Raw genomic sequence first — 18,813 nt, 5'->3', positions numbered from 1 at the left:
AAATCAATAAAAACATATTTATTTTTTAAAAAGAGAGAGACTGTAACTATTGTCTAAGATGTGGAGAAACCAGAACCCTCATATATTGCTGGTGGAAGTATAAAATGATCTGGCCACTTTGGAAAACAGTTTGGCAGGTCCTCAAAAAGTTAAACATAGAATTACCATATGATGCAACAATTCTACTATTTTTATATACTGAAGAGAACTGAAAACACGTGTCCACATAAAAACTTACACACAAATGTTCACAGCAGCATTCTTCGCTGTAGCCATTAAGTGAAAGCAGCCCAATGTGTGTGAACTGATGAATGGATAAAGAAAATGTGGTACATCCGTGCAATGGAATGTTACTCAGCCATTAAAAGGTATGGAGTACTGACTCATGCTCCAACTTCGGTGAACCTTGAACACACTGCTAAGTGAAAGAATCCAGTTACAAAGGCTTTGTGATTGCATTGTATGATTTCATTTGTGTGAAATCTCCATAATTGGTAAGTCCACAGAGATAGGAAGTAGGTTAGTTTAGGGTTGGGAGTGGGGCTAGAGAAAAAAGGGGCAATAACTGCTAATGGGTATGGGATGTTGTTTAGAGGTGATAAATTGTTCTAAAGTTGATTGTGCTGATGTTTGCACAAGCCTATGACTATACTAAAAATTACTGAATCACTACTTTAAGTAAATGATGATTATGTGAATGTTATCTCAATAACACTCTTATAATTTAAAAAAGAAAAAAAGAAAGAAAGTAACTATGGACTCACAAAGGCCTGGCACAGAGCTGAAGGAATGGGTACAAAATGTCCTCAGTTGTACATCTCCTTTCTGGCTCCTTTCAATCTACCTGACCCTTAAACATCTGTCTTTCACAGAATTCCGTCCTCAGCCCCCCTCTCCTTCTTCCCACGCAATCACCCAAGATAACCTCACCTACCCTTCCCTCCACTCCCATCTAGAGGCCCCCAAGATGGGAGCACTCACAATTCCTTCCCTTTGTCCAGGAGCTCTTGCCTGGGCTCCTGGGTACCAGGCCCACATCCTTCTTTCCTGGTTATATGACAACAATGATAATGTAATGATGGTGATGATAGCTACTGGCATATCACTTATCGGGCATTTATTATGTGCCAAGCACCTTATATACCATATCTTATTTAATTCTCACCACAACCTAAGGAGGCCAACATTATCCCCATACCACAGGTGAGGAAACTGAGGCTTGAAGAGGGAAGTCACTTGCCCAAAGACACACAGCTATGGGGAAGGGAAGATCAGGGATTCAAACTCAGGCAGCCCAGCGTTAGAGCCCACATCTTTAAGCACTATGCTGGGTCCTCAGACTCAACGTTACTCACCTCAACTCATCCCCTTCACCCACCTCACTCACCTCCTCCCTCCGTCCCCCCTCCACACCTCGTCCTGCAGAACCCAACCTAGAGGTCCACCTGCCTCCTCTGTCTCCCCTCACCCCTGCAGTGCAGCAATGCCCAGGCCTGACCTGAGGCTGAAACAGTCCCTGCATGCCCCCAGGCTGCGGATGTTGCGAGGCTGGCCCATGCAGGCCCTCCGTGCTCTCTGGGCTCAGGGACAGGGAGGTCCCAAGGGCAGAATGACTCAGGCCCACCCGCTGATGCCCAGCTCTGTTCCAGGAACAGGGGAGCATTTTGAAATTCAGTGACTCAGGGTCCAGATGAGTAAAGCAGATATTCAGCCTGACAGCAAGACAGACAGACCGCGGAGCATTGCATTTGGTGTGCGTGGCAGTGGGATGCCTCCAGGCGCAGATGCCGGGGCCCTCTGTTGGACCTGCCTGAGCTCACACACTCAGGAATCAGGTACCAAGGGCAAGCCCTGCTCCTGCTCCTGGGGCCCCAGAAATACCCCTGGGATCAGCCCTGAATCCCAGCTAGGGGAGCCCCAGCCTGCCTGCCTGCTTTTCTGTGCCAGCCCAGCCCTTCCCCAGGGCTCCCTGATCTAGTTCTCTTTTCCTACCTTAGAAACAGCTCCTCACAAGTTTACCCACAAGCCCTTCTCAGGCAGGAGGGCCCCCACCCCAGGAGGAGACTCTCATGGGTTAAGAATGTCGGAAGGCACAGTTGGCCTACAGTGATATTTAAATAACTATTTTCTTGAGTGACAGGAAGGGAAGAGAGAGGAAGGGAGGGAGAGAAGGAGAAGTGATTCTAGGGGCCTCTGGGTCATGGAGTGGCCTTGAATTTGCCATCTGGGTTTGCTCTTGCTGATCTTCCAGGGGCTGTGTGACTTGGGGAAGTTGAGCAGCATCTCTGGGCCTCCTTCCTCCGGCAGTTGGGAAGAGGTGTAATGGGATTAGGCTGAGGCATACCTCCTGACACTGCTGTGAGGTGAGTCCAGGCAGCGGCCTTTGCTGTGCTTGGGGCCGCCTTGAGCGGATCTGCCATCTCCCTCCCCCACCCCAGCACCCACCAGGGTCCTGGCCTCGCAGTTGGGCTGCATGGAATGCACATGTAGCGTGAATCATCCAGGTCCAACATGGCAGCGCCGCAGAGGCAGGTCTGGGTCCCCGGGAGAGTGCTGGAGAACGTGCACCCTTGAGGCACTGAACCAGCCAGGGAACTTGGCCGGAACTTCCTGTTTCCCAGCCAGTTTGTGCCCAGGACCCCTTCTCCCCACCCCATGTCCACACATTCCCCACCTGGCTGACTCGCGGCTCCCCCACCACTGCATCCCCAGCGAGCCCCAGGCTGCCGGCAGGCACACTGTGCCCCCGGGCCACGGCCTGGGCACAGGAAACTCCGTGGCTCTCATCATCTTGTGAGTTCGGAAACTGTCCTGAGGCCTGAAGCTCACTGCTCCTCCTCAGACACTTGCAGCATATGGTCTGCCCCTTCCCATGCAGTGCCCCCAGAGCCACAGGCACTCCCTCTCTCCCTGGACCAGCCCCAGGTGCCCTGGAATCCCGGACAGCAGGAAGCTCTGGCCTCCTGCACAGAAAGGAGGCCATGAGAGGAAGATGGGGATGGAGCCCGTGCACCTCCCTGGTGACCCGACAGGAATGTCCCGATCTCTCAGCGCCCAGCCCCCAGGTCAGAGGCCTGCAGCCACAAAGATAAACAGCCTCCGCTCATTGGGCAGGGAGGCTGGGGTGGCTCAGCAGGGAAAGAAGTCAGGACCCTGAGAGCCGGTGAGAGCAGTCCCATCCGGCAGGGCAGCCATCGGCAGCCTCCCACACCCAGCCCTGGGGCTCCGTCCGGGGCCTTCCCATAGACCCTGGTCAGCAACCAGAAGAGCAGGCGGCCTACGTGGCCTTCTCAGCTCCCTCTCCACTCTCCACACCAAAGCCCACGCTTCTGGTCCTAAACCCCTCCCCGGTCATCCTCATGCTCTGCCCGTCCTGCCTTCAGCCCCACCTGAGGGCAGCTGTTCTACGCCTCTTCAAGCCTCCACCTGGTGCCACCCTGTGGGCCTGCCCTGGACATTGCAGGAGCCTCTGGCTGGCCTGGCTTCACCTCTCCTGACCTGCTAAGGCCCACTCTCCCCCAGCAGCTACAGGAATCTTTTGAAAACATAAATCAGATTGTGTCAGAGCTTTTCCATAGATCCTTCTGGTGGGGAGACCACTAGCCTTTCCAACACCGCACCAGCACACCTTCCACTGGCCATTCCAGCCACCCCCACCCACCCCCGACGGGCAGCAGGTGAGGGCCAATCCAGCCTTCAGCTCAGAAAAGGCAAAATGCTGGTCAAAGCCAACATTCTGTCCTACCACTATGGCAAGTGTCATGGCACCAAGAGACACAGAATAATCCTACAAGTGGAGGCCAGTGGGCAACCTGGGGTCTGTGCCTAGGAGCTGAAGTCCAACGAAACTGGCTTAGGACAACCGGCCGTCTGATGCCACTCCGAACCTCCAGGGGCCCTGTCTCTGATGGAAATGGCTGCTGGTCATCGCAGGGACCCGTGGCAGCTGCAGGCAACTGCCCTCAAGGAGACAGACATTCTGGTCCCTGTGTAGGGAACTGACTCCGTGCCTGGCACAGAGTAGGCACTTATGAAGTGAATGAGAGAAATTAATTAATTACTGTAGAAATAAATGAATGAATGAACCATCTACTCCAATCTAATTTCAAACAATATAAATCTAGTGGGTGAAAAAACTTGCCTGAGAGAACAAAACAATTGAGTTGCAGGGCCGTATAAGGCAATCAATCAATATTTATTGAGCGCCTGCTATGTGCCAGGGACCATTCCCAGTGCTGGAGACACAGCAGTGCACAAGCAGGCAGGGCTCCAGCCCCCATGGAGCTACCAGTCTGCCTCCTGCGCCCAGTTCCCTGACTCCTAACCCCGGGCACTTTCTTGCACCAAAATAGCCAAGAGGCCCCCACTGCCAGGGCCTTGTACAGACCCTCCAGGTAACACAGGGAGCTGCAGTGGGCAGCAGGCTGGCCTGCAAGGCCTGTGTACTGTCTCCTCCTTCCCCGGCTCGGTTGCAGCCTTAACTATTAATGATGAAATAATTGACACTCATTAACGTGCCAGTCATCCACGTGGGGCCCAGCATTAACCAATTCATCTCTCAGTGACTGATCCATTAAAGCTGAGCTTTTATAAAACGCCCTCGGGTGGCAAACCACACTCCGCTGGCGTGGAGGACAGGGCAGGAAGGATGCCTTCTTCGCAGCGCCGAGAGTCCCAGGGAGGACCGGGAAAGTGCACGGCACTTTAGTGCAGCCTGGGCACTGGTGCCACCCAGCTGGGTTCACACTGCCTTGGCCTGCGGCAATAGCAGCCCGTTGTGTGCGAGGCTCCGCTTCACCATGAAATCTGAATACTCGGGGCAAATTACAGCCTTTTAAAAATGCTGTTGCATGAATCACCCATGGGGCAGGAGATGCTCTTCAAGGGGAGAAAAATAACAAAGGTGTGGCCAGGAGTGCCAGCCCGGCCCGAGCACTCGCGGCTGGCCTGGGCTTCCCCTTAGGTCCTGCTGGCCCCTTGGCCTCAAGTGCTCCCGCAGGGAAGTGGGTGTGTGGGTTCAGACTTCTCCTCCTGAGACTGGTGTCCCTTCACTCATTTAACAAGTGGGTGTTGAGCACTAATTCTGTCCCAGCCGCAGGACAGGACAGCGGGCCCAGTGCCCCCAGAGCCCAGGTGACCAGCTGAGGAGTTCCAAGAGCCTGACTCCGGGGCCCTGAGAGGGAGTCGCAGTTCACAGTGAAGAGGAGAGAAGGCATTCAGGGGAAGGAAGGGCATTTGGGAGGCAGAGCTGAAGGCAGGAGCTGTGGGTGGGAGCTGAAGGCCGAGCCTGGAAAGCAGGAGGGGCCTGCGGGCTCCAGGGGGGAGGCGAGCAGCGGGCCTGGAGCCTTGATGAGCCCATTCGCCATCAGACTTGTTTCTGGGGCCGTGGGGCCCTAGAAGGAATTTATACAGGGGAGAGACAGGGTCCACCAAGTTTTACTTAAAACATCATCCAGGAGGGGCAGGACAATGCCATGGGCAAGTTTGGGGAAAAGATCCTCTGTGGCCTCCAACTGCAGTGCTGGCTGGCAGTGGCCCCCACCGCACAGGGGAGTGGACAGCCTTCAGCTCTCTGGCGGGCCCAGCAGCCCCAGCCTCAGGCAGGACTTCCTAAGCAGGGATGGGCACAAGCCCTGCCCCTCCCCGGTGAAGTGTCTGCGTGCACAGTTCCCACAGCTTCAGGCCAGCAGGGAACAACTCCAGGGCTGGCTCCAGCAAGCCACTGTGTTGTTTGTGTCGAGAGGGTCACCAAAGCCCCTCTAGGGAAGGACCAGGCCTCCAAGGGGCCCAGGGGGCCCTCAGAGGCCCTCCCATGCAGGGCAGCTAGGAAGCCATCTCAGAGCCAGCGTACGGAGCCACCCGCCTAGCAGCTCTGTGGCCCTGGGAATGCCAGGCAGCCTCCTGGGAGCCCCATCTGTGGATGGGGAGAATGGCTGTGACATGCCTCCCTAACAGGGTTCCTCCCAGAAATGAGATGACACCCTAAACCTCAGCACAGAGCCTAACAACCCTCAGTCCTCTGAGACCTGGGCGGTCCTCTACCTGATAAATGAGAGAGTTCCCCAGGGCCTGCAAACAAGGCTGTGGGCTCCAGGAATCCCCAGGGCTCCAACACACACACACACACACACACACACACACACACACACACACACGTGCCTTTGAGCCCAAAAGCCTTCCCTCCCAGCTGGGACCCTAGAGCCTGATCTGAGCTCTATCCAAAGGCCCCACAGCAGTGAGGAGGGAGTGAGCACAGCAAACCCAGCCCCGCGCCCTCAGTCCAGACAAGAGCTGGAGTGAGCGCCCAGGAACCACTGCACCTTCACCCCCATTCCTGGGGCTGAAGAGAAAGACACAGGTCTGAGAGAGGTTGTGCTGGGGGGCCACTGAGAGACAAAGTTGGCTGGAAGGGGCAGTGGAAAAGGAGAGAGGACAGAACAGGAGCCTGCGAAGAGTGTGAAGAATAGCAGCCCAGAATGTTCAATGCAGACAGCCCTGTGAGCTGACAGGGCCCCTCCCGCCAGCACCCCCATCTGCTTCTGCACCCCACCACCAGGACCTAGTGAGCGTACCACCTCCTCCGGAGAGAAAACACAAGACCGATGCTGCCCTGTCCCCTAGAGGACCAAAGGGGCACCAGAAGCTGCTGTAATTGGGCGGGTGGCAAAGGCTCCCGCAATCTTCTCTGTCTCCCCGCCCCCACCCTCTGCCTCTGTGAAGGGCCTGAGAACCCAGCCTTGCAACCCCACATGCAGATGTGGTCAGCATGCATTTCCTCGGCACCTCAGTGGGTCCTTGCCCACAAGATGTCAGATTCTCCCGGAGTCTGCAATAACCTCAGGCAGGTTCCCATTCCTGCTAGTGGGGGGAAGGGGCATTCTCACCAGGGGGCACCAACCTGCAGGTAGGCACCCTCAGGTTCCCCTATGGGGATGGGATGGCAGCTGAGGGAGTTCTGAAGGATCTCTGAGGCCCACTAACTGTTAACAGCTCTCCCTCCTCCATTACCCCAGCCCCCTGGGCTCACGATCCTGAGATTCTGTTGAGAACATTAAAGGGAGTGGAGGCAGCATCTGGAAGGCCACAAGCTTGACTACTCCCCTTGAATAGCTATGAGGCCTCTGGCAAGACGCTCTACTTCCCTGAACCTCAATTTCCTCGTCAGTAAAATAGGCACACCTCACCTACCTAGCAGGGAGGTGGTAAAGATTAGCCAGATGGTGTTGTGACACACTCTATCTGATGGCAATAAGTTCTCAACAAAGCTAGCCTGCATGGTCATCATCGTGGCCTCTGTGAGTGGCCACTGAATGAATAAGAACAAAGGAGGGTCCCAGAGCTTGCGTCAGAGGCCTGTGGCTCCCTGCCTGGCCCCAGCACCATTCTGAACAGAGACGTGTGCTGGAAAAGAGCAACAGCAAAACCACATGGACCCTGGTCCTGTTCTAAACATCGCCATGCTCACGACAGCCCCGAGCCTCTGCGCCCCTGCACCACGCCATTTGTCCCTATTTTATGGGTAAGATGGTAGGCGAGGCTGGCGTCACACCAGCGCCTATTCTCAATGCGATTGCCAGGCTGCCACCTCCCCACTGCAGGGCCCAGAGCAAGGCCACCGGCTCCCTGCCCCCACTCTGCTTTGCTCAATCCAGTCTGTTTCCCCAGAATTGGCCCAACAGCTATCTCATCCGCGTGGCCACGAGGGAGTGGGGATGGTGCCTGGATGCTCACTGCAGACAGCCCTGTGAGAGGAGCAGCTCGATGCACAAATGCCATTGGTGTGCCAAGCTGGAGTCATGGGTGGGGTAGGAGGAGCAGCCCCCGCCCAACTGAAAGCCAAGAAAACCCTGAGGCCCAGTCTCCCCTCTTTCAGGAAGGCCCCGAACAGCCACCTCTGCCCTTGCCCCTCCCTCCTGGGCAGACGGGGGCTGTCAGTGACTTGGGAACAGCTCTTGGGGGCAAATCCCAGCTCTGCTACGTATGAGCTGTGCCACCTCAGCCTTAATTTCCTCATCTATAAATGGGGATGATGATACCTATTCCCCTGACCCCCGGCTGTGGTGAGGACTAAACTGAGATGACACATGATCTCCTGGCACATAGGAAATGTTTGTTGAGTGACTGAATGGCTAACAGGAGGATTCCATTCCACTTTCAAAGGGCTTTGGCTTTGAGGCTGCAGGGACACTATAGCGACTCCTGGCATTGAGTAGCCAGGGTAGGGCACTGAGGGCAACCACACAGGCCACAGAAATGGTGCCTGCCCCCACCCCTGCCCAGCTCACCCAGCACCTCCCAGCATAAGGGTGATCATAGATTCTAACTGCAGGGGGATCACCAGCCCAAATTTAAAAATGTAACTACCCCAACCACAAAGTCCATAACTGGCCAGGTGCATCACTTCTCGATGAGAAAGAAAATGAAAATGAGAAGAAATACACACAGGCAACCATATAGCCACATCTCACAATCCCACAGCCTCAAAACCCACACGGTCTCACACTTACCCACACAACCCCTGAGACAGCCAACCGCACACCCAAACACAGCTACAGCCACAGCCTCCCACCCCCACCAAGGCTCAGCATACAGTCATTACCTACAGTCACAAAATGGCACATCACTCAACCTCATCCACCTTCCCCCACTCCCACTCACAGCCATCCGCACTGCCTGCAGCCGAGTACACCTAGAGCTGCCAGGCCCACCCCACGCACGCACCGTGTCACACATACAGCAGGCCCAGCTCCTCTCACAAAGCTCACAGGTAATTTGTCTTTTGCTGAAAACATCCCAACGAGCCCTGGATGGGTTGCTCAGTGGTTAGAGCATCGGTCCTTGGACCAGGGGGTCATGGGTTCCATTCCCAGTCAAGGGCATGTACCTCAGTTGCAGGCTCGATCCCCTGCCAGTCAATATGTATCTCTCACATCAATGTTTCTCTCTCTCTCTCTCTCTCTCTCTCTCTCTCTCTCTTTCCCCCCTCCCTCCCTCCTCTCTTCTTTCCACTAAAAATCAATGGAGCCCTAACCGGTTTGGCTCAGTCGATAGAGCATCGGCCTGTGGACTGAAGGGTCCCAGATTTGATTCCGGTCAAGGGCATGCACCTTGGTTGTGGGCACATCCCCACTGGGGAGTGTGCAAGAGGCAGCTGAATCGATGTTTCTCTCTCATCGATGTTTCTAACTCTCTATACCTCTCCTTTCTTCTCTGTAAAAAATCAATAAAATATATATATTTTTAAAATCAATGGAAAAATATCGTCATCCTCAGGCGAGGATGAACAAACAAAGCCCATCCCATTGAAAGCCTAGTGACTGGGCTGGACTTGGGGTTGCTCCCAGGGCCTCTGCCCACAAGAATAATGTTTCATTTCTGCTTATTTGCCTACAAGTGCACGTTCTTCAGCCCACGGCAGTGTTTGTGGCTCCACAGCAGCCTACACATTCCTCGCCCTAGTCTCCTGTTCCTGCCTGGAAGGGGACTAGGCAGCTGCAGAGCTCTGCATGGTGGGAGGCTTACCAGGCACTTTGGGGTCTCCAGCCAGAGTTCCCACGGGGCCTTGCAGAGGGTGGCTAGGCATGTGCTAGGCCAGCCTGAGTTCCACTTGGGTCAGGGGCCCAGCCACATGCAAGAGTTGCCAGCGCCCCTCCCCAGGCCCTGGCTGGAGCTGCAGTAGAAAGCCTCAGTCAGCCTGGCTGGGGCTCCCTTACCCCAGCACTCTCCTTCCCCACCAAACCCTGGACCCTCTGAGTCACTGAAGACCCAGGGCATGTCTGGAGGTCAGCCACAGATGAAGCTGGCATGGTGGGATCTCAGGAGTCACAGTGGGTGGGTGTGGAGACATTGAGGCAGGTGGGGCAGCAGCCTCTGGCTGGCTGGCCCTGCCAGTCCCATTGGTCCTACGAGAGGCTTATGGCCTGGTGGCCTGAGGAAGGAGGGGAGGGAACCCTAAGGCAGAGCAGGAGGGCTCTGGGTCAGAGGCCCGGACCTGGGGGCAGTGGGGAGGCTTACTCTCGAAGCCTGCAGTGGGGCTCCAGAGGCATTTTGGGGAGAGGTGGGGCCCTCAGGCCAGGCCCACTGGTTAGATGAGAGAAGAGGATGGGAAAGAGTCCTGGGGAAAAAGGCATTGAGGACTGAGTGAGAAAGAAGGCACAGGGGAGCCAGTGACCACAGACAAGCGGGAAGGCAGCTCTGAGCCTCCTGGGAAGCACCAAGCCCTGGGACAGGGGATGCATGCCTGTCCCCACTGCACCTCTCAGGAAGAATGACTGCCATCCACCATTGTCCCAAGGGGCCCAGCCCCGCAGGGACACGTCAGCACAGGGCAGCAGCCGGGCCACTGACACGAGATCCCGGAGTCCCAGAACCTCCCAGGGGCTGCTGCAGACCCGTGGACACCCTGTGAAGCTCAGCCCAGGAGGCTCCCAGAGGTGCTCAATGTCCAAACAGCAGAGGCAACCCTGGTGACGCTGGCACTGCCCCTCCTGGAGGCTGCCTGCAGAACTTCCAGCAGGCCTGGGCAGCAGCTGGGTTGAGGGCCTGGAACAACCAGCTGCTGGGCCTAGCCCACTGCAGAGCAGTGGGGCAGGCCTGTCTAAGGGAAATGTTCTTGCTTGCCCTATTAGTTTTCAGACTGTCTCAAGATTGTGTGGATTAATAAACGCACCCTTCCGGATGAGGGCCGGGCAGAGCAGCAGCTCTCTTGGTGAGGCCAAGAAGGGAAAAAGACCGAGGCCAGAGCTGCCTCCTAATGCCAGCCGGCTGTGAAGATATGCCCCTCCAGCTGCTTGGGCCCCTCAGTTTCCCCACTGTTAACTGAAGGGGGTTAGATAATCCCTAAGGTCCCCATCTGCTCAAATGTCCTAACGTTTTCTGGAAAGATTGCATGTGACCCCAAAAAACAAGCAGCCCCACAGGCTCTGTAGTGTCTCAGATGAAGGCAAGGCCTTAGGGCTGCCATCTTCCCAGGGGAACAGGTGGACCAGCCATGGAACCTGGACTCAAGTGCCCAGGGTGCCTGTCCGGACTGTGGGACCTCAGGCAATCTCTGAACCTTTCTGAGATTCAGATTCCAAACCCTGGAAAATGAAGAGCGAACCATTTCCCAGGAAAGCATGACACAAGGGCTGCATGATAACAACACCTCGTGGGCACCTCAAGTCACACCTGCAGTTGCAATTGGACTACCAAACCCCCACCACCAGGTACAACCCCCGCAGCCTTGTCTGTGTATCCTTCTGGCCCAAGGTATTCGACTCCTCTGGTGCCAGTCAGTAAGTGGAGGTGGGCATGGAGGTCAGGTGGGCTGCAGCCCCAGGTTTTACATGTCCTTCCATGGATGGGGGTTTAGCCAGCACTTTCAAATGATGATAGATGCAGTCTTGGTGAAACAAATTCATCTTGAGACTAGAAGAGTAAACAAATGTGTAATTCATGAATTTGCTAATTGTTCTTCATTTTGATCTCCTGCCATTTTTCCTAGACTCTCTGACTGACATCATGCTCGTGGTGGGACTGAGAGAGTGCCGGGAGCGAGCCAGAGGCAACTGGCATCAAAGCTAGGCACCTGGACTCACCCGCCTCCCAGCCGCCACCTCCAGCCCCTCCCCCAGACATCACACAAGGCAGGAAGCCCATGGCACTCAATCTTTTATTTTCTTGAACTGTACACAAATGTAAAATACTTTAACAGCCAGTCTATGGGAAAATTGTTTGGTTTTAAATTATTATGAAACAGAACCTAAGGGGAGCTTTATTAAATAAACATAAAGATGGGGATTTAAAAATACACACCTGCGTTCTACCATAGTCATTTTTACTCTACCTTCTGGGTGTGTGAGGATAGAAAAGACTCATCAAACTGAATAAACAAAATTCATTTATACCCTGAAACGTTGGCAGGCCACTCAAGGGATTGTTCAGAATGTCTACCTCATATAAGATGGCCTCACCATCTAATAAAAATTAAAACTGATCTGTTGGCCTCTTTGGTTCCAAAATTATGTATAATACATTTAACTGTATTTTTTTTTGCTGCTATAAAAATAACTTCTTTTTTCAAATGGCAGTTTCTGACTAATCATGCAACTAAATCAGTGCAAACATTAAAAGCAATCATTCGCTTTAAAAAGAAGCAAAGGATTTCATTTCAAGTATAAAAAATATAAAAAGAGTCTTCGAGTCCAGTTTGTCTAGTGTGGGTCAACCCTTTAAATTGCATAGTTCACATGGCACTTGGACACCTTGGGGTGAGCAAGTCAGTGCTCTGGCAAGGGCCACTTCTGGACACGCGCAGATGGGCAAGTGCTATATCATGTGCATTCCGGCAGGTCTGCAAGTGCTAGGAGGGGCTGGTGGGCAGGTGAGCGGGCGGGGCCACGTCCATGGCTAGCCCTGGTGGCCAGGGCCCACACTGGCAACTTCTGCAAAGCAGCTGAAAGCCTTCCCCATCTCTCCAAGACCAGTTTAACTGTTCCCCGTCCCTTGCCCCGTACTGAGGGGGCATCCCCACCACCACTCAGCATTTCCAGAATGCCTCCACCCCACCATTTCCTCCTCTGAGCTCACCCCTTGGCCTAGGGGTGGTTTCCACCCCTCCCTAGCCAGTCCTAGAGGAATAGCCCCAGTGAAAGGAACAGATTGCAATTGTTTTCTTCCCATTTAGAACAATCTAGATTTTAACTTAAAAGATCATACTTGGTAGAAAAGTCCCTTTTCAATTATACAACTGGAATGAATGACCTGTCAACTGCTAGCAATCAGTTAAAGCATCAAATTAAGACCCTTCTCCTCTCCCTCCCTCCCCACTCCCAACACAAGCACACATGTAAGTCAGGCCAGGGACCCCAGCAACAGTCAAAGGGTCACTGCCACTGCTCTGGTCTCTGGCAGGGTTGAGTGCTTTCTGGGGCTCCTTTCCGCTCTGGGAGGGAAAGGACGGGCTCCCCTGGTCCTGCAGCATGAAGGATCCATGCAGGGAGGAAGCAACAGGAGAGGCTGAGGCACAGCAGGTTTTGCACGAGCAAAGGAGCTATGTAGCCCCTCTGCCTACCCACACACTCCCCACCCCCGCATCTGCTTTGCTCCCAGTGGCTTCGGTGCTCCTGTGCGCCGGTGCTCCCCCACCATGTGTGCGTGTGTGTGTGTGTGTGTGTGTGTGTGTGTGTGTGTCTGTCTTTGTGCTTTTATGTGTGCTCCGAAGGCGCAATTCAGAGTGGTCAGGCCAGCTGGTGGGAATGGTGGCTGCTCACCCCATTCTCTCCAACTGACAGGCATTTGTAGCTAAGCTGCCATTTGTCACTGCATCCATTTGCTGGTATCCTGGAGGCTGCTGTGTGGGTGGCAGGATGCGTCTGGCTGTGCGTGTCTACGTGTGCATTTTAAAGTATTTCATGTCAGTTGAGGGTTCTTACTCTGCTTTTGACTGATTGCTGGATGAAGTAGAAGAAAAATATTTCAGGCTTCACCCTGGCACCTTCTGGGCAGCCCACTAAACAACAGCACTCAGCCTACCACGCACCCCCTTCCCGTAGGGGGCTGCAAGAAGCCCATCCAGGGCTGTCCTGGCGCCCCACTGCCACAGCCCCGCTGCGTCAGGCACAGCCACACTCCTCCACAATCATGTTGGGCACGTCTCGCTTGACAATGTTGTACTCGTCATCGAAGTAGAGCATGGACATGGTGCTCAGCTTGGTGGGGATGCAGCAGGAGTTCACCGTGCCAGGATTCAGGCCCCGCATGCGGTACTGGTTCACCACGGCCGTGTGGAAGGAGGAGGCTGAACCCGGGACCCCGGCCAGGTAGGCAGGGCAGCTGCCCTCACAGTAGTTCCCATAATAGCCAGTGGGCGCGATGATCCAGTCATTCCAGCCGATGAGGCGGAAGTCAATGAAGAACTGTTGCCTGCAACAGAGGTTGGTCCGGCCATCGCACTCCAGGCCCCGCTTGCGAATGCGGTGCCTGCTATCACCCAGCCGAGCCTGCACAACCACGAAGGGCCGGTGAGACTCCTCGCTGGGGTCCACAAACACGGGCACCACAGCCAGCTCCTGGCAGCCATCGCACTGCACGTCCAGGTTGAGTCGCCGCTCACCCCGCTCAAACAGAGCCTGGATGGCCTCTGTGAGTGGGAAGGTGTGCCAGCCACTGCGTTTGAGGTCTACCTTCTTCTCTACCACATTCCACCGGTCGCCATGGCCCTGCTCCTGGTAGTACACCTTGACCCGCACCTTTCTCCGATTGCCCTTCTCCAGGACATAGGGCAGCAGCTTCAGGTAAAGCCACAGGCTGGCCTGAACCACAAACAGGTTCTGGTTGCCTTCATTGGAGATAAAGAAGTAGAGGCGGACACGGGAGGAGGCGAGGCCATCTGCAGAGAAGCGGGAGAGCAGGCCAAGTTAATTCAAGGAGAACACGAGGCAATGGGGGAAATGGGCTGCTGCATGGTGCTGGAATGCTAACTCGCAGCTGGAAGACGTTATTGACCAGAAATACCATTCCTCAGGCCAAAGCCTCTGGCCAGAACCTGGGAGAGGCAAGGAAAATCGTTTCCCATTGAGAAACATGGACCAGGTTGGAGCTGAATAGTCCAGGCCTATAAAATCCTACCTCACCTCTCCCAGGCCAGGGCTCCCTGGAGACAGGCCGTCAGGCCTCAAAGCTCCACAGAGGAACTTGTCAAGAAGCCAAGATCTTAACCAGTTGTTACGGGTATCTGTGAAATCTAAAAAACAAAACCAGGATCACACTGAAAATTGGGGGGTAGGTTGTTTTAGTAAAGTGGGGGTTTTGTTTTGTTTTGTTTTGTTTTTGTTAACTTAGGGCATTGCAAAATCTAGCCGAGCCACCTACTGCCTCTTTCCAGTGTTTACCTAAGCAGGATCTGATCCAACCCACCGGGACCTCCACAGCAAACAAGTGAGTCCTGCTCATATTTCTGACACAGGAAAGTGCTTGCAGACTGCAAAGTGCAGCCCTCGTTTCCGATTCGTTAGCACCAAGGGACGGGACATTCAGCCTTGAAACTTGAGGTCCATTCCTTTGACGAGACCCGGGCTCCCCATTAATAGCACATTCAAAATCTCCAAGGAAAAGGGGAACTGGTTTATTGGTTTTCTCAATAACTCAGCTCAACAAGAAGAGTCCCAATGCCACCCCAGAGGTGACTCCTCTCTCACCCCACATTTCAGCAACTCCTCTCTGACAATCTCTACTTCTTTCTTTCTTTCTTTTTTTTTCAGGAAGAACAAATAAAGCAACTGTATGGCCACGGCTGGTTTTATCAAACCTCCTACCAGTGTCTCCCCCTCCACAGCCCCTCCTCAGGCCTCGCCCGGCTCCTCTAATAACACTGACATCTGACTTTGAAATGGGGGAAAGTGCAGCCTTAGAAGCTGGTCTTGGACGAGCTGCCTGTGACCTGAATCTGTTATTTATAAGTCAAAGAGCTGGCTCCACGAAACGGACCAGAAATATAACAGCCCCCGCTGTCATTTTGTGCCACAGGGACCAAAAGGCCTCCTCGACCTTCCAGAATCACATTTCTACTCTGGGCCCCAAAGCACCTTTTAATCCAAGCTCTCTAATTGCATGTAGAGTTTCCCCACTCGGCTGGACAGCTAAAACAGCAATGCGTCTCTTTCTAAGCCCAGACCAGCCCCGACTGTCTCTGCTTTTCTCTACACCCGGCCATGCAAAACTTTTCATCCCTGGGCAGCACCAGCCCAGTCTGCCTGTTGCCTGGGAGGGTGGCGACTGCCGGGGGAGGCATTTGCAGCCTGGGACACAATCGGTCCCCCATGCTAGGCTCCCTCCCCACCCCCACCCTGACCATACCAGGGCTTCCCCCTCTTGGACCTATTCCGCAGTCCCCACCGTGCAAGTGGGGCTGAGCCCCAGGCACAAAAGGCAGCCTGGCTCATTGAAGTCCTGAAAAGGACAGCGAAGTTGAAAACACTTGCAGCAGTTTAACGTGAACACAATTTTCTTCTTTTAAAGTTTGGAAATATTTTTTTCTCTCACTCTTGATTTTCATATTTAGACAGTGGTAGAAATTGGCACTCCAGGACCATAAGAAAATTCCAGAAAGGACTCCTACCCTTTGTTAACTACAAACTCTATGGCTCTGGGGCGAGGGGGCTGCTGCTGCTGCTGCCAGGCGAGCCCAAAGGCATGGGGCTGTCCCCTGCGCGGCTTTCTCTGCGTAAATGATGGGACCTGTTGAGAAGCTCGCCTTCCGCTCGATTCCGGTGCCCACACAATCGGAAGAGAGGTTGCCTAGCTCTCCCTAGTGAGGCTTCAGCAATCCTGGCAAGCCCACGCCGCTGGGGATGGAAGCAGCCCTGGGGCCTCTCACGCAGGCACACACACACACACACACACACACACACACACACACACTCCTCCGGCCCACTGATATCAACAAGAACACACATCTCCAGCCACACTGCTAAGCCTACACTCCGATCGTGGGAAACAAAAACATTAAGCAATCACTAAGCAAGTGCCGCGGAGCCAGGGCCGCACGCATCTGCCAGGAGGGGGACGCGCGCCCAGAGGCGCGGGGGTCGGATTCCGAAGAGCAGGGGTGGAAGGCAAGGTGTTAGAGGTGGGGGTAGAGGGCATAGGAAGGAATCTGCTCCCTGGGTTAAGAAGAGGGCAACCAGGACTGAGTGCATAGGGCCATGGGCGAGCGGCCGGGCCGGGAGTCGAGTACAGGAGGGCTCGCTGGCTGCTGCGGCCAGAGTGGGCGAGGAGAAGGGGATGGGGGAGGGATCGAGGGCCACTCCTAGCCGCCAGCAGAACCAACCCACCTGTCTCAGCGAAGCTGATGATCTCAGAGACGCGTTCCTGGCCGTCGGCGCCCGGGCTGGCATGGCCGTCGAGGTGCGGGATCTCCACACGGCCGTCCTCGCGCACCTTGCCCGCGTGCAGCTTTCGCAGAGCCGTGACCATGGCGGCCTTAGGCACAGCGTGCGTGATGTTGGGCCGGCCCCGCATCTGCAGGCGGCTCAAGATGTGTCGTTTCACCGCCTCCAGGAAGTCGCCTTCCACCCGGCCCAGCTCCTCAGGCCTCCGGAAGCCGCCGCACGACGTGCAGGTGTCCTGTGAGCCTCCCGAAGCTCCGGGCGGCGGGGGCGGCGGCGGAGCGGCGGGCGAAGGTGGGGGCGTGGGCGAGCCCCAGGCCTCCGGCCCCAGCCAGCCGGCCGCCAACAGCAAAAGGCAGGCGGCCCTCAGCGCCCAACAGGGCAGCCCGTCCATGGTGCGCCGCTGGCGACGAGGGCGCCCGCCGCGAGGCGAGCCGAGCCGAGCGCAAGGCCGGGCTCCGGGCTCCGGGCGCGCCGCCCCGCCCCGCCCCCGCCCGCGCCCTCCCGGGCCTCCGCCCGCCTGCCGGGAGCGCCGCCGGCTCACAGGGGGAGGGGGCCGGCCGGGCCGCGGGGTTTCCGCGCGGTGGGGAAGGGGCGCCGAGGGCCGCGGAGACCGGAGAGGCGAGTGAGGCGAGGCGAGAGCCGGGGGGGGGGGGGGGGGGTGGGTCACTGCCGCCCGGGCGTCTCGGGGCGCCTCGGTATCTGCAGCCTTCTCCCCATCCTCTCCGCGTCGGGGCCCCGCAGTCCCCGCTCAGATGAAGCGAAAGCGGAGGCTTGGCTGCGGGGCAGGGAAGGTGACCAAAGGGCCGGTGGACGCAACTTGGCCGAGACGGAAGCGAAGACGCCGGAGCCCCCGGAGCGGAGCCGGGCGCGGCGCTGCGGCGGGCTCTGCGGCGGGGCCCCACGCTCGCACCTGAGCGCCTCGCTCTCGCCGCCTCCCACGGAGGAAGAGCCGCCGGTGGCGGCAACGGGCGGGTCGTCCTCGCCGCGGGCCGGCGGGCGGCGGAGCGGAGCGAGCGCAGTGCGGGTGGCACCGGGGAGCGCGGTCCGCTCAAAGGCGACGCGGAATCCCCGGCCGCGGGCCCTGCAGTCCTCCCGGCGCGTCACACGGCAAAGTTGTTTCTAGGCTCCCGGGGCGCCGCATCCATCTACCGGCGGGCGGGCCGACCGCTGCGCGCTTCGCTCGGGCCTCTGCTCTGCCCGCCTCCTCGCGTCTCCCTCCCTCTCTCTGCCTGCCTGCGCGGGCCGGCGGGGCGCGGGACGCCTGGCGAGGAAGAAGAGGCAGAGACCGGGCCCTTATCGCCCTTGGCTCCGCTGCCTGCCGCGGCGGTGACGATGTCGGCTCGAGCGCCGAAAAGTCTCGCAGCGTTGCCGGGTGCGGGTGCTCTAGTTTCTCCCGCTGACACTCGCCGCAGGCCGGAGAGAGCGGGCGGGGGGCGGCCGCGTCCCCGCGCCAGGCCGACACGGAGTGTAGAGCCCTCCGAAGAGGAGTTCTTCTCTTTGCCCGCTCTTCTTTTACTCTCCTCGTTTTTTCTCCCGGTGGGGGGGGGGGGCGGGGGGGAGCCGCACAATCTCCGTAAGTGCGCGCGCGTTGAGATAGACGTTGGCAAAAAAAGGGGGGGTGGGGTGAGGGAGTCTCGCCCTGGCCATGCGGGAGGAGACCGTCGGTGCCTCCCCGCTCGGCTTCCCGACGTGGGGGTAGGGTGACGGGGGAGGTGAGGGGGGTGGGAAGAGGCGGAATCTGTTCAGGTCGGTGCTGCCGGCTCCCCCAACCCCCCCCCCCCCCCCCCGCCCTTGTTTCCCTCCTATTTTTTCCTTTCTGCCTGAGCGAGAAGGAGGGGCCAGCCGGTCCTCCCTTCCCCCTACCCCTGCAATGCCCAGCCACTTTTGCTGTCTCGAAACTTTCCCACCACGTGGGCACCCCGGACCCTCGCCCAGCTGGGCA

At 56.6% G+C, this 18,813-nt stretch overlaps 1 protein-coding gene across 1 annotated transcript; it reads right to left on the bottom strand.

Moving 5' to 3' along the window:
• Positions 1-11,634: 11,634 nt before the first annotated feature.
• INHBB (inhibin subunit beta B) lies at positions 11,635-17,376 on the bottom strand. The gene is made up of 2 exons (XM_080668164.1): positions 16,815-17,376; positions 11,635-14,371 (listed from the first exon to the last, which is right to left on the bottom strand). The coding sequence occupies exons 1-2, from the start codon at positions 17,260-17,262 to the stop codon at positions 13,596-13,598; spliced, it is 1,224 nt and encodes a 407-aa protein (XP_080524290.1). The 5' UTR covers positions 17,263-17,376; the 3' UTR covers positions 11,635-13,595.
• Between the last annotated feature and the right edge of the window lie 1,437 nt (positions 17,377-18,813).

Source organism: Plecotus auritus, assembly GCF_963455305.1.
Source record: "Plecotus auritus genome assembly, chromosome: 5".
In the NCBI taxonomy this organism is placed as follows: domain Eukaryota; kingdom Metazoa; phylum Chordata; class Mammalia; order Chiroptera; family Vespertilionidae; genus Plecotus; species Plecotus auritus.
The sequence above is the reverse complement of the archived record's forward strand: the minus strand, read 5'-3'. Positions and strand labels throughout refer to the sequence as shown.

Coding starts and splice junctions, on each gene's coding strand:
- INHBB (XM_080668164.1), bottom strand. CDS start 17,262: ATGGACGGGCTGCCCTGTTGGGCGCTGAGGGCCGCCTGCCTTTTGCTG. Junction 14,372..16,814: donor CATCAGCTTCGCTGAGACAG/GTGGGTTGGTTC, acceptor GCTTCTCTGCAG/ATGGCCTCGCCTCCTCCCGT.